At 52.6% G+C, this 13,836-nt stretch overlaps 1 protein-coding gene across 1 annotated transcript in view; it reads left to right on the plus strand.

Moving 5' to 3' along the window:
• The window catches only part of Crocc2 (ciliary rootlet coiled-coil, rootletin family member 2), a 62,820-nt gene that overhangs the window by 41,937 nt on the left and 7,047 nt on the right, over positions 1 to 13,836 (plus strand). The window contains exons 22-29 of the mRNA XM_087905706.1: positions 336 to 553; positions 1,102 to 1,261; positions 1,614 to 1,781; positions 2,984 to 3,341; positions 3,545 to 3,723; positions 4,578 to 4,698; positions 5,372 to 5,505; positions 12,959 to 13,054. Of these exons, the coding sequence (XP_087761832.1) occupies positions 336 to 553; positions 1,102 to 1,261; positions 1,614 to 1,781; positions 2,984 to 3,341; positions 3,545 to 3,723; positions 4,578 to 4,698; positions 5,372 to 5,505; positions 12,959 to 13,054 (1,434 nt within the window). The remainder of the gene's footprint in view (positions 1 to 335; positions 554 to 1,101; positions 1,262 to 1,613; positions 1,782 to 2,983; positions 3,342 to 3,544; positions 3,724 to 4,577; positions 4,699 to 5,371; positions 5,506 to 12,958; positions 13,055 to 13,836) is intronic.

Here is a 13,836-nt window from a genome sequence, read left to right on the forward strand (position 1 = left end):
AAGGGAGGAGCAGGCCCCGGGTTAGCAGGTAAAAAGAGCTATCAGTAGTCGAAGGTACATGTAAACAAAACTATGCCCCAGGAAGGCCCTGCTGAACGCCGATCCACATCCCAGCATTCTACAGAGTGAACTTAGCGTGGAGCCGGCTCCAGGAACAGTCAAGGCGAAAGCTATCTGGGCCTTGTACCCCGGGGACCTGCTTTCTCTCGCAAGCGCCGGGTGACTCAGGGATCTCCAGCTAGAGTCAGAATCCTGTACCCTCCCTGGTTCCTGGAGCAGCTGCCTGTGCACCCACGGGTCCCCAAACTGGTCACTAGAGCACATTTCTCCTGTAGGCTGAGGGGCTACAGGCCCAGCTGAACATGGCCCATGAACGGCTGTCTGAACTGCGCCAAGAGCTTCAGGACAGTGAATCGAGCCGTGAGGGGCTCCGCAGGGAGGCCTTGGAGGCCCGCCGGGCACTGGACGATGAGGCTCAAGAGAAGAGTGTGCTGCAGCACTCCAACACCAAGCTACGGGCCACCATCCACAGGGCTGAGCAAGAGAAAGCCAGGTACGGACAGGACTTGATGGGTACCCTATAGAGTAGTTCCAGGAAGAGCCTGCAGCCCTGCTATTCAGTCAGGTCATAGTGAAAGAGTGCAGGGCAGGGGTAGCCTGTGAGCTGGGTCAGAAAGACAGTGAAAGCAACCTTCAGCTACCCCGATTAAAATGCCTGCAAACGCTAGTCTATTCGGGGAGGCTAAGGACCAAGACAACCTGTTCCTGTCCTCAAGGAGTTCCCGTCCAGCAGACTTAACAGGTGAGGGAACTGGAGTCGCTGTGAGTGGCTCAGGAGGCTGGGCTGGACAAGGGATCTTTGGGGGTGTGATAGAGGGGTAAGAAAGGTGGGCTAAAGAGGAGCTGAGAAGTGAAAGTGGACAGGGGCGCCCTTCTTGGTACTAAGACTTGGGTAGACTCTGAATCAAGGGTAACGGAAGCCCTCCAGAGGTCAGGTCATAAGGCAGCGCATAATGCACACACAAAGAATAGCATCTCCCTGGGGAGGGTCTGTCTGATGAGCTCTGGGCCCAGTGTCCAGCCAGCCTATGGCCTGCTTAGTTTTAAGAGGTCCAAGGAGGAGCAGGAGCAAAGGCTGCTGGTACTTCAGGAGGCCCAAGCAGCAGCTCAGAAGGACGCCTGCGAGCTGAGGACCAGGCTGCAGGAGTTGGAACAGGCTCAGGCGGATACCCGCCGGAAGCTCCAGGAGAGCCACAGACAGGTGAGGGGACCTCCACCCAACCAGGCTGCCCCAGGTCCTCCTCCCCTGTTCCTGTCTCATAGCCATCCTGGGTGCCAGTTTCTAGTCCTGCTCTTTTCTGTAGAGTGACACTGGCCAGAGCTACTCCCCTAGGGAGAGCTATAACCAACACACGGCTGCTTCTCATCCTCACCCAAAGAGCCCCGCGTGTGTGTCTGCAGAGTAAGAGAGGCTGGATCCCAAGCCCTCTGGCCTGAACTGAGGTCCCTCGAATGTGGACAGCTCCTAAATGGAGGCCACGTGACAAGAGGAAAGGCAGGGGCTATGGGGACTGCTGGGTCCCTGACCCCTCAGCACCACCCCTACACCCTAGATAAGGACACTGGAAGCTGAGAACCTGAGGAAGAGAAAGGAGGTGAACGAGCTGCAGGCCCAAGTCTCTCGGGATGCACAGCAGCGACGGAAGAACCTGCAGGAAGCACTGGAGCTGCAGAGGCAGGTAGCTGAGGCCCAGGCTGCCTGTGACGGTGCCCAGAAGGAGGTAGGAAGGCTTTTCGCCCCTCTTAGGGGGACCACTGAGCTCTGGTACACACGGGGACTGAGACAAGGTCCATGGGAACATCTATGGGGGAGGCAGGAGGCAATGAGTAGGGTTGGTGGAAAGAGGCCTGATGTCCATTTCCGTCTTCATCCGCTGTCCCCGTGATAACCTGATCATGTGCAGCAAGGGGTGGGTGAAAGGAATCTGAGGGCAAGGGGGTTGGTTAAGCTCTAACCTCTTAATTTCCCCAGATTTGTTTTAGGAAAGAGCCAAATCTTGCCCAGGTGCTAGGCAGAATTCTGGGCAGGAGCCAGGTAGGGAGGCCTCAGGACACGGAGTTAATGCCTAGACCTTGCCTGCCCACATCACACATGCCCACCCTTTGCACACACACCCCTGTACCCTGGACTCACACAGTCCCTGGGCCAGCTCCCAAGACACTGTCTAACCACAGCCCAGGACTGTAGTTCAGTGTACTAAAGGTACTGCATGCCTCCAGGGACAGAGGGGCCTTTCTGAGCCCAGCAGTCCCCAGCTTTCCTACCCGAACTGCATGCCTGGCCACCCTGAACACCAGTCATGCCTAGAATGTAGGGGCTTAGCTCCCAAGCTCAGGCGACCCAGAATGACCTCAGCCCCACACCTCCTTCTGTGAATAGGGCCATTGTTAGGCTGCAGTCACCCAGAAAGGGACATGAGGCCAGGCTCCCCTTGCTGGCTCATGGGAAGGGGCCAGCTGCCTTTCCGTCTTCTCCACGCCTGTGCATCCCAGCTCATGCATGCATGAGTATGTAGAGCACAGGTATTGTCCCATGGCAAGAAACATAGCAAAGCACGCTTTGGTCATGACTGGGCTCTGAAGTGGCCGATGAAGAAGAGTGGCTGAGGTGGGTCCCTAGCAGGAGAGGGCAGCCAGTCTGTGGCCCTTGCTAGCTGCAGTTTTGCAGACAGCTGCCAGCAGAGTTCCTTGCTGCCGATGGATACGCCATGATGCTGAGGCGGCAGTCCTAACCTGACTTGGGTATACCCACCTGCTAAACACTAGGAGACAGAGCTAGGGCACCTTCCAGCTAAAACCTGTCTTGAAATGATGCTTCAAGGGGTGTGCAGAACAGTGTTTTCCTCCTGGCCTGGCTGAGCCACTGATTCAACCAGCCTAGATGTCGGAATCCTACATCTGAGTGCCAACATCCTTCCAACAGGTTCTAGGGCTACAGCAGAAGTTGGCCGAAGTCGAGGCAGCAGGGGAGGCCCAAGCAAAACAGCTGGAGGGACAACTCTGTGAGAGCCAGAGAGCTGAGCAGGCCCTGCGGACCGAGCTGCACAAACTCACCAGGAAGCTACAACAGGCCAGAAACAAGGTTGACAGCCTCCAGGGCAGCCTGGACAATACCTGTAGCCGGGTCCACATCCTGGAGCAGGAACTGGCCCAGGCTGAGGGTGCCAGGCACAATGCAGAGGCCCAGCTGGGCCGACTGTGCTCCACACTCCGCAGTAGCCTAGGGCTCTGGAGTCAAAGCCACGTGACCTCTCCAGAGAGGTCCCATTCTCCCACAACAGGTCAGTGACTTCGGCTCTGTTATGTTCCCAACCTGAGTAACCCAGCCTCTCCTTAGGCCTAACAACCCACATAATAAGGAGGCCAGACCAGTCCCAACAATTTTAGGAGTCTGTGCTTACCAGAGCTTTGCTCCCAGCTCCTACAGGCAGGATATCTATGTGTCTGCTCCTACCCACATCCCCTCGGCTCTCACCTCCTGCAGGCAGCTCCCAGACTCGCCCTGGACGGCAAAAGGCCAGTCCTGCTTCTAGATCCTATTCTCCATCCCGATGGCCCTCACCTGTACCTGGAGACCCCGACTCACAGATCATAGATGTGGCCTCTGTCAGGGATGCCCTGAGGGACTTGGTGCAAAAGCTTCAAGAAGCCCAGAAGGAGCGGGTAAAAGGGATTCAGGTCTTCCACCCCTATATGGGCATATACCCCCAGGGACTCTGGGAGGCAGGGAGGAGTTTAATCACTCACTGTCTATGTGTCTGTCCATTTCTGGGCCTGCCGAGAGGCTGGGAAACACTCTGTGGTCAGTTTTTAGACTGCCCCGTGGTGACAAACACCAGGAATGCCAGCACCTCTCAGACCAACTGTCTCACGTGGCACAGGGTCACTCTGTCCTTCAGGGTAGGCAGCAGCAAATGCCCTGGAGCTCACATTGCTGAAGCTTTTAGAGTCTGAGACACACTGCATTATACGCCTGGGCAGGACACCTGAGTGTTCCCCATGATCTCTCACATGAAGGCCTTCTCCCTTCCTATTAACCAATGCCTCTGGTGCCAGGACTCCACAAGGGACACAGTGGCTGTCCCCTTATGACTTCCTTGGTAACAGATGAGTTCGGGACAGACCATAGTCACAGAGACCACAGGGGTTGTCTACCTTTTCTCTTTGGGCTCCCCCTTCCCACAGTGCTAGATCTGGGGACAAATTTCACAGCTCTAATCCTTAGTCCACTGTTTCAGCCTCCTATGCCCACCCCTGGAAGCTCCCCACTCTATGTCCATGCCCCACCAAATCTAGGTTCCTCAGGCTCTGCCCAAAGCCAGCCTTTATGCCTTCCAAAGCTAGCGTCATCCACCATAGCTGGTTCCCCTACACCTTATGGTTTCACAACTCTGTTCCATATGTTATGGGCTAGATCAGAAGATGCCTGCCTGGCCTCCCAGCTCACTAGTAAATATTTTGCCTCCTCCCTCTTGCCTGCCAGAACTCACCCTGCTGAATTCTTTCTTTCTGCCTAGGACAACTCTTGCATCCAGGTGGCCAGTTTGAGCAGCCGCTTGAGAGAGGCAGAGAGCGAGCTCATCCACCTACAGAGCCGTGTGGAGCAGCTACAGAGGGAACTAGCAGATGCAGCAGAAGGTGGATCTCTCCTTCCTATGAGGGGGCCCTTCCATGGCCCTTCCTTAGCCACTTTCAGCGTATGGTCTCAGGAGGGCTCTGGGCTAGGCCTGGGACCGTACCCAATCCCCAGGATGGCTCAATGCCACCTTTCTCAGTAATGACTTCCTATTAGAGGGGTGGACTCCAGAGACCTCTGGGACCTGCTGAATCTCACCATATCCCCCCCCCCCACCTCCTGTACTTCCATCCCAAGCCATCTGCAACTGTGCCCTCTACTTGGCACCCTCCCTTCCAGAAAGTCACATGACTCCCCTTGTCACCTCCTCAGAGAGGCCCTTTGCTGCCCTCCCCCCACTATTTTAAACTTACTGCTTCCATTAAAAAGGCAGTATGTGGTATGTGGGGGAGTGGCAGCCCAGAGCCCAAGAAAGAAAAAGGGAAGGATGATGGGTAAAGAAAGCAAGACAGATACAGGGAGCAGTGACCCAAGGTCAGACGATCAGCCCCAGGACCACTCCTCGCACCCCAGCTGAGAAGGGGAACCTCTCCCATCCCTGCACCCAGGTGACCCTTGCCTCAAGTCACTGAGTCTATTTGCGGTCTGTGAGCTGGGGAGGGGCAGTACCAAGTGGCAGTTACCCCTTAGATCTGCCAAGCTTGGGAGCCTCAAGCCACACTGCTTTGCCCCCAGGCCAACGCAGGGCAGAGAGTGCACTGCACAGTGCCCAGGCAACTCAGGTCCTGCAGAAGGAGGCACTCCAGAGGCTGGAAGCAGAGCATCTGGCAAGGACACGGGCTGCAAGCCAGGAGAGGCGGAGGATGCAGGTAAGACTCCGGGGACGTTGCTACAGACAAACCAGATGGTCATCAGAACATGGGTCTTGGGCCCATCCCAAGCGCAGTTATTTTTGAGGTGGTTCTAGACTTTATTGTACAGACTGGCAAAACTGAGATCTGGTAGGGGCAGAGCTGGCAAGGGGCAGAGCTAGGCTGAATTCCTGCCTTCCAGGTCCACCCATTTATCTGAGGCCCCACAAGCAGGCACAAGGAGGTCCTCCTTAGCTCTGAGATCCTCATGGGGCCCTTGGCTGTTGCTCCTGGCCTGCTTTTTATTCTACATCACTCAGACACAGAAGGGTTTGCGTGGGACTTATGTACATTTTCCTATGCTGAGTACTGTGCTATGGGTAGCTGCTGGAGTTTTCATGTTAGTTGAGGACATGGGGCCTAGAAACCCTAGAGAGGGAGCAGTCAAGCCATAGATCAGGACCTGGCTCTGGCCTCCTTCTGCCTTCTCAGTAAAGGGATTCTACCATGAACTACAGGTAAAGGAATGCAGAAAATGCTAAGCTTTCCCTGGTCAGGGGTGGGACTCCAGAGTTCAGCTGAAGCCTTCCCAAATGTTCCGGGCAGGCCCAGATGTGTAGGGAAGAACACACCCAGCTGGAAGGCCTCCACCAAGTATTGGGAAAACGGGATCCCCTGGGCCGATTGCCAGAAGGATAAAGTTGGCAACCATGGATGGGAATGGGGGAATGCAGTAAAAACTGCTGGTCACTTGTCCCCAAGTACCCCTCCAAGGAGGGAGCGGCAAGTGAATAACAACCTTTCGACATCATGGGGTCACAGGCTTCTATCTAAGTTTCAACCGGAGAGGCAACTACTGGGCCAGACTGGTCACCAGCCTCACTCAGGCCTACACTCCCTCTCTCCACGCGGGGATCATGGGGGGAGTCTAGCCACCCTCAGAGGACTGCTGCCCAGAGCAGTCAGGTGGGCAGGGGCCTCCCTCGGCCTATAACGAGGAGCCTCTTGCTGGGAGACAGAAGGCAGAAGACAGAGCCTCTCCTGCCTCCAGGAGCAGCTTCCTCAATCTGCCCAGGAGGTTTCAGAAAGACCCCTCTAGGCACAGCTGCTGTGCAGTGTGTGTGTGTGTGTGTGTGTGTGTGTGTGTGTGTGTGTGTGTGTAGCGTGCTTCTCCTAATGTAGTGACCCCACATCGATGGATGGAGACAATGGCCTTGGTTGCAGTTAAATGGCTTAGATGGGCAGTGGCAGGATTGGTGTACTTGGGAGATGACTGGGCTAGGTCAGTTTTATTTTACATGTATATTCACTTTGTGTGTGTGTGTGTTCTCCAAGCAGAGCTGAAACTAGCTTATCGCTTATGGGTTATTCATTTGGAAAGGGGCTTTCTAAACCTTTACAAAGCTATGACTGATATTCTGCCAATGTGATGTCTCTCCTGAATTCCCCAGGCCAAGAGAAGGGTGTTGATGTCTACTATGACTTTTTTGTCACTATTTTTTAAAGATTTATTTATTGTTTATTTAATGCACAATGAGTGTTTGCCTGCATGTGGATCTGCACACCAGAAGAGGGTATTGGGTACCATAGGACTACAGTCACAGATGGTTGTGAGCTTCCATGTGGTGCTGGGATTTGAACCCGGGGGCTCTACAAGAGCAGCTACTGGTTCTTAACTGCTGAGCTGTCTCTCCAGCTCCTCTTTCTGTCACTCAGCTGTTTCTGTGGATCTTCAGCACAGACTCAATGGCACGCTCCTCCTAAGGTAGTGCCCCACACCGGCGTACAGAGCAGAACGGCCTTGGCTCCAGTTAAATGCTGTGTCCTCAGTCGTGCCTGACCCAAAGCTGACGGGAGCCCCACTGCACTCATCTGCCCAGCTAAGCTGTCGCGTTTTTGCCCTTTATGTTCATTCCCAGCTGTTTCTATCCATCCTTGCCTTTTCAGGGTGTTTACCCCGCACACACACAAGTGCCACGTGATGAGATGCGATTTCTCCTCGGAGTGCATCCGTGCTTACTTCTCTGAGCTTTCTTCTTACCCACAAGAAGGAAATTCATTCTTTGTTTTCCCGTCTTCCTCCAGCCTCAGTTCTCAGGTCTCTCCCTAGGGTTGTCTCAAGGGTGATCATCGCTAGTTGTGCTCAGGGGTCCTCCCACTGCTGGTCTAGGTCTGCTTTCCATGTCCTGTGACTCTTTGGGTCCTTACTCCTTCCCCCTGTGTCTTGGTACCAAGATCTGTCTGTCTGTTCCTGGACCTCCTGCTGCCTGCCACCACATCCCACGCTTGTGTTTTGAGCTTCCATGTCCTTTTCTGCTGCAGATCCGGGCTTTCTAGCCTGAGCTTGGCCAACAGCTTCCCTGGACTTTGCAGCTTGTGACCGTGAGCTCGTGATCTAAATTCCCTCGTGCAGGAAGCCCATTCCCTGAGACAGCACTGGCACAGAGAGCCTCTCCAGGGGAGATCTGGCAGGATCCCCACCAAAGGCCTGGAGAAGGCCCTCCAGGCTTGCTAGGGCAAGTCCAGCTCCTTGCCATTCTAAGACTGAGGTTCTGGACCTGGGCCAAGTACCACTTAGCTTCTAGGGCTCGGGCTCCCAACCATGGGCCCTCTTGGGTTGACTCACAGAAACAGAGTGTGAGCTAGGCAACTCAAGACAGTTCCTGCTCCTCTTCTGATCCCAGCTCAAAGCTCCTGTGTGACAGGATGGAGCTGAGCAGTAAGCTAACCCATCCACAGATGTGTAGACTTCACACCCCCTACCTAGTGCCTTGCTAGGTGACCTCACAGGATCTCAGCACAGCAGGGTGATGCAAGGGTCCCTAGGAACCTGACTGGTATATGGTTTCAATGGACCAGTCCAGATGACGTCACTGGTGAGAAAGCACCATGTGAGCCAGTTCCCCTGGGAGGGAGCTGCTTTCTCTTAGACTTCAGGTTACTTGTTGCTCTCTGAGCAGCATCTCAGGTGCGTTGTAAAGATGTGACTCTTTGCATTTGTTTTCTGGGGCTTTCTCCAAGGTAGAAGCCAAAAGGCTCACTTGTCTTTAAAATTCAAATGCGTTGCCAAGTCTAGGTGTGGTGGTGAATCTAGCACTCAAGAAGCAGAGGCAGAAGGATTGCCACAAGTTCAAAGGCAACCTGCTTCATATAACAAGAAAGCTCCAAGCCAGGCAGGGCTGTGTGAATTACCAAAATGTTGGCTTGCCACAGTCCCTCTTAACCCCTTTGGCTGTCTCCTTGTGAGACTTCTCCACCAGCAGAGCTGAATCCCCTGCCTTCTGCTCACATCCTTCCCACTTCAGAAACATCTCCCCAGCCACTCCAGATGCTGATGCAGGAAAATTGAAAGTTCAAGGGCATTGAACTAAAACATTGAGGGAGTTCAAGGACAGCCTGGGCAACATGATGAAACCCTGAGTCCAGGAAAATGGCTGACGATATGGCTCAGTAGTAGAGCTTTTGTCTAGCGTATGCAAGGCCCTAGGCTCAATCTCCAGTACAAGAATAGACCAAACAAACAAGCAAACCCCTTTTCTTTATCACTCTCTTCTTAATGCTTTGTCCTAACCTCAAGTCTCCTGATCCTGAGTCCCAAGTTAGACTCCTGGCCCCTGTCTCCCACTTCTCCTTCCTGTCACCGTTCCCCCAAATCCAGAACTTGGGTCATCAGTCTTCCCTGCTCCCTGGGCTGTGACTGGCATTTTTCTGCTCGTTGGAACTCTGGCTCCTCACCTTAAAAACAATACTCACTTTAGTCAGAAGGCCTCAAACCTAACCCCTCTGAAGAGTACTCTTCCAGATTTTATTTTTAACTTTGCGTATCTGTGAAGAGGGGACCTCTGCTATTGTTGGAAGTCAGAATGGGGACAGAGCCAGTGGGAACTCAATGATACTCTATTCTGACATCTTAGGCTGAAGAGAAAGGCAGGAAAAGGTTCCAGCATCCCCCTGTGTAGAGAACCCTGATGGCCTGCATCAGAGTAGTGCCTCTTGCTTCCAAAGACCCTCTGTCCTGGGAACAAAGAGACAAAGACATGCTTTCCCAGCGACACTGTTGTAGAGGGGCGCTCTGCTTCAAGCTTGCCAGGGTGGGGTCCTGAGGAGGACAGGGGACCAACTCATCCACATGAGCCAGGTGGGATTGGGAGATCTCCCCTTGGGGCCTCCCACCCTCAAGGTGCAAGGAGCAGCTCTGTGTCTCTCTGCTCTCCCCTGTCCACAATCACCTCTGAATTCAATGAAGCATTCACTTTGTTTTTATAGCAGAACCTATCAACATTATGCCATCTTTTTTCCATAACCCTAGAAAAGTGCCATTTGTTCCTGGCCAGCTGGAGACCTGGGGACATGGCTACCCTTATGGCTTCCTCGTACCGCCCCGCTTGCCACATCTGGGTAGTTGCCGGCCCCCACAGGGCTGGCCTAGTGCCCTCCTGGTTCTGCCAAACCTAGGGCATATTCCAAAGCAAGCCCTGAATTTTCTACAACTTCTTTCACTTTCACGGACTGATTCCCCCTTCTCCTCCCCACCACCACTTGGTTCACATAAGCCAATGTGTTTGTCAAGAAAAAGTTAATTAAAAACATATTTTTCTAATTAAATGGTAGGCTGTGCTATGCAAACAGTACAACTCTTGTTTGAGAGCAACTCCTTCCCGTTGCCAGGGCTACTCCAGGACCAGCAGAACAACAGGGCACACAGGGCTGCCCTGAGAATCTAGACGAACAACAAGGCACACATGGCTATCCTGGGACCCAAGAGAAAAATGTGACACAAAGGTTATTCAGGGGACCCAGCAGAATGACAGACACAGAGGACTGTCCTAGGGACCCAGCAGAATGACAGGACACACAGGACTACCCCCAGGGAGCCGTTATATGTCCAGCCATGTCCACAGCATGAGGACATTCATCCACCCATCACCAGGACCCATGCATCTGGATAGGATTTCAAGCAGAGGAATCAAGAATCCCCCCCCACTTCCCATGTACATTCCTCATGCCCCAGTGGAGAGGCCACTGATGCCTCTGTGGCACCAGGTCACAGCCCCGTAGTCCCAGCGGCGCCTGAAGAGTCCTTGGACTCCTGCCCAGGCCTCCCCTGTGACAAGCACACCCTGAACAACTCCACTGGCATTACACAGTCCACTGCTCTCTCTCTCTCTCTCTCTCTCTCTCTCTCTCTCTCTCTCTCTCTCTCTCTCCTGCCAGCATGTGAAAGCCTCAGGACCAAGCTCTGGGTTCCAGTCCGGAGGCACCTGGCCTGCCTTGGAAGCGCACGTTTGCTGGGGCTGACACCGCAGACATGAGGCCATGGTTGCTGTCAACTGTTTGCAGCTGTAATCCCTTAATGATGTCACATTTGTTTGGATTTATCTGTGCTAAGAATATTTCATGCTATAAAAAGAATTGTTGCGCTTCCTGCCCTTGTCTATCAATGGAGGGATAGAAACTGCACAGGGATCAGCTTTTCAAGACAGGTTGCCTACTCCACCCTACAGCCCCGGCTGCGAACGCTGATCTCCATTCCGCACCAGTCTTTGTCTCTGCCACTTTTTGGATGGGCGTGTCATTTGGGAGTTAGGCATGTCAAGAGCCTCTGTATACATCTGCTCAACACCCCCAACCTCAGCAGGCTTACACACAGGTGCAAATTGTTACATGAATGCATGCATATGCACAATGGTTTACTGGGTGAAGGTGTGTCTGGACCCATACACCCTGCTGTCCCTAACCATTGCATTGCTAGTCTGTTATTCTTAATCTGCCTTACTCAAAATCTGTCTTTTCAGATAATCAACTTTTATCTCTTCTCTCGTTTGCATCTCATCTATGCATTTCAACTCTTATCTCAAATAATACTCTATGTTATTGGGGGGTTTTTTCTGTTTTCTGTTTTGTTAATGTGGAATGCATGGCCGGTTGGTGTTTGAGCTTCTTCAGTTTCCCCTAGCTGTGATTTGGTGTGTGTCCTGCAGTAGCTTTTGTTTGTTTGTCTGGTTGGTTGGTTTCATTTTTTTCAGAGTCACGTAGCCCAGGCTAGCCTCAGTACCTAACTAAGGGTGACTTAGAACTTCTAATTTTCCTGCCTCTATCTCCCTAGTACTTCCTTTACAGGAAGACACCATCATGCCTGGTTTATGTGGTGCTAGGGATCAAACGCAGGACTTCACACATGCTAGGCACGCACTCTACCAGCTGAGCTGGGCCTCCCTTGTGTACATGCTCCCTAGAGGGGTTGGGCTCTGGTGCAGCAGAAGATGGCTTGCTTGAATCAGTTTCATGTGGGTCTTTATGTCTGTGTGGGCTTGACGGCTGTTTGTTGGCTGGGTGCTTTTGGTTTGGTTTTGTCTGTTTACAAGGCAGATGATATCTGAGATATGCTAGCAAAATTTTGGAGGAGAATATTAAAACCACGGTGGCCAGCGTGATCAGATAGGTGAATGAGCACAGAGCAGACAGGGGTGTGTCTGTGACCTCAGCATTGAGGAGCGGGCAGGTGGAGCCCTGAGCACACTGACCAACCAGCTTAGTGGAATAAAGGAGCTCTAGGTTCAGTAAGATGCCCTGTCTCAAAAATTGAGGAGGAGCTGGAAAATGGCTCGGGGGTTAAAAGCACTTGCTTCCTTTGCGGAGAACCTGAGTATATATGATTCACAGCACCCACATGGTGGTTCTCAACATTCCATAACTCCAGTTCTAGGGAATCCAATCAAACAAAGCTCGTTTCTGGCCTTCTCAGGCACCGGGCATGCATGCAGTACACACATGTACATGCAGGCAAATACTCTCACACATAAAACAAAAATAAATTAAAAAAAAACTAAGGTGGAGAATAATCATGGACGATGTACAACATCCTTCTAGCTTCCCCATGTAAAGGCATAAGCACCTATACACGTGTGCACAAGCCTTATGAACACATACATACTTGCCCCTCAACTCCCCATCAGTTGGGCCCCAAGGAACAGGTCTAGGGTTCTTGATAACCTATTCCGTCCTTTTATTAAAAAAGAGATTTATGGGGCTGGAGAGATGGCTCAGCGGCTAAGAGCATTGCCTGCTTTTCCAAAGGTCCTGAGTTCAATTCCCAGCAACCACATGGTGGCTCACAACCATCTGTAATGAGGCCTGGTACCCTCTTCTGGACTGAAGAAAGACTATTGTATACATAATAAGCAAATAAATAAATATTTAAAAAATAATAAAAAAGAGATTTATTTATTTATTATATGTACAGTGTTCTGCCTGCATGTATGCCTGCATGCCAGATCTGCATGTATGCCTGCATGTATGCCTGCATGCCAGATCTGCATGCCCCAGTTAAAGCACAGCACATTATGCTCAACTGTGGCCTTGGCTATCTCATCTGCACACACCTGCAGGCTCTCCAGCAGACGCCATGGCTCTCAGGTTCTCTCTCTCTCTCTCTCTCTCTCTCTCTCTCTCTCTCTCTCTCTCTTCCTAGGAGCAAGTAGACACCCTGCGCCAGGCCCTGGAAGAGAGCAGCAGGCACAGTCAGAGCCTTATAGAGAAGGGAAGGCAGCTGGAGCCCCTGCAGCAGGTAAGGGACCCCAGGAGGAAAGGGTCTACCTGTCACCAGTGCGACGCGCATCCTGACCAGCAGGAATGAACGCCACTAAAAACGAGAATTCCTTCCCTGGTCACGTCTTTATTCGGAGCATTTGATTGAGGAAAATTGGGGGAAGGGAAGATAGAGCAGGGACGAGAGAAAACTTAGAGAGAGGAAGTAGAGCCCAGAGGCAGCTGCTTTTAAACGGTGGAGAGGCTTGAGCGCTGTCCTGATTGGTTAATGCCATTCTGCTGGTCTGAGCATGTGCAAGCAAGGGTGCAGGCAAGGGTGCTCAGCCCCACGTGGCTAAGCCAGGTATACCTCCAAACTGCAGGACCACCTGTGCCTCCAGGTGGCTTCCTACAGGAAGGCAGCTGGAGCCCCTGCAGCAGGTAAGGGACCCCAGGAGGAAAGGGTCTACCTGTCACCAGGAGGCAATGAACCTTCTCACGGTGGCAAGATGCTGCATCTGAATACCTAAAATGTTCTTCAGCCTAAAAGGAGGCCTAGAGGCCATGGTGGCCCACACCTTTAATCCCAGCACTCCAGAGGCAGAGGCAGGTATGTGTTAGAGGCCAGCCTGGTCTACAAGAGCAAGTGCCAGGACAGGCTCCAAAGCTACACAGAGAAACCCTGTCTCGAAAAACCACAAAAAAATACTTTACATTCAAAGGGAGTGGCACTATTAGGAGGTGTGACCTTGTTGGAGTCCATGTGGTCTTGGTGGAGGAAGTGTGTCACTGTGAAGGCTGGCTTTGAGGTCTCGTATATGT

Source organism: Myodes glareolus, chromosome 1 (genome assembly GCF_982192425.1).
Source record: "Myodes glareolus chromosome 1, mMyoGla1.1, whole genome shotgun sequence".
Lineage (NCBI taxonomy): Eukaryota > Metazoa > Chordata > Mammalia > Rodentia > Cricetidae > Myodes > Myodes glareolus.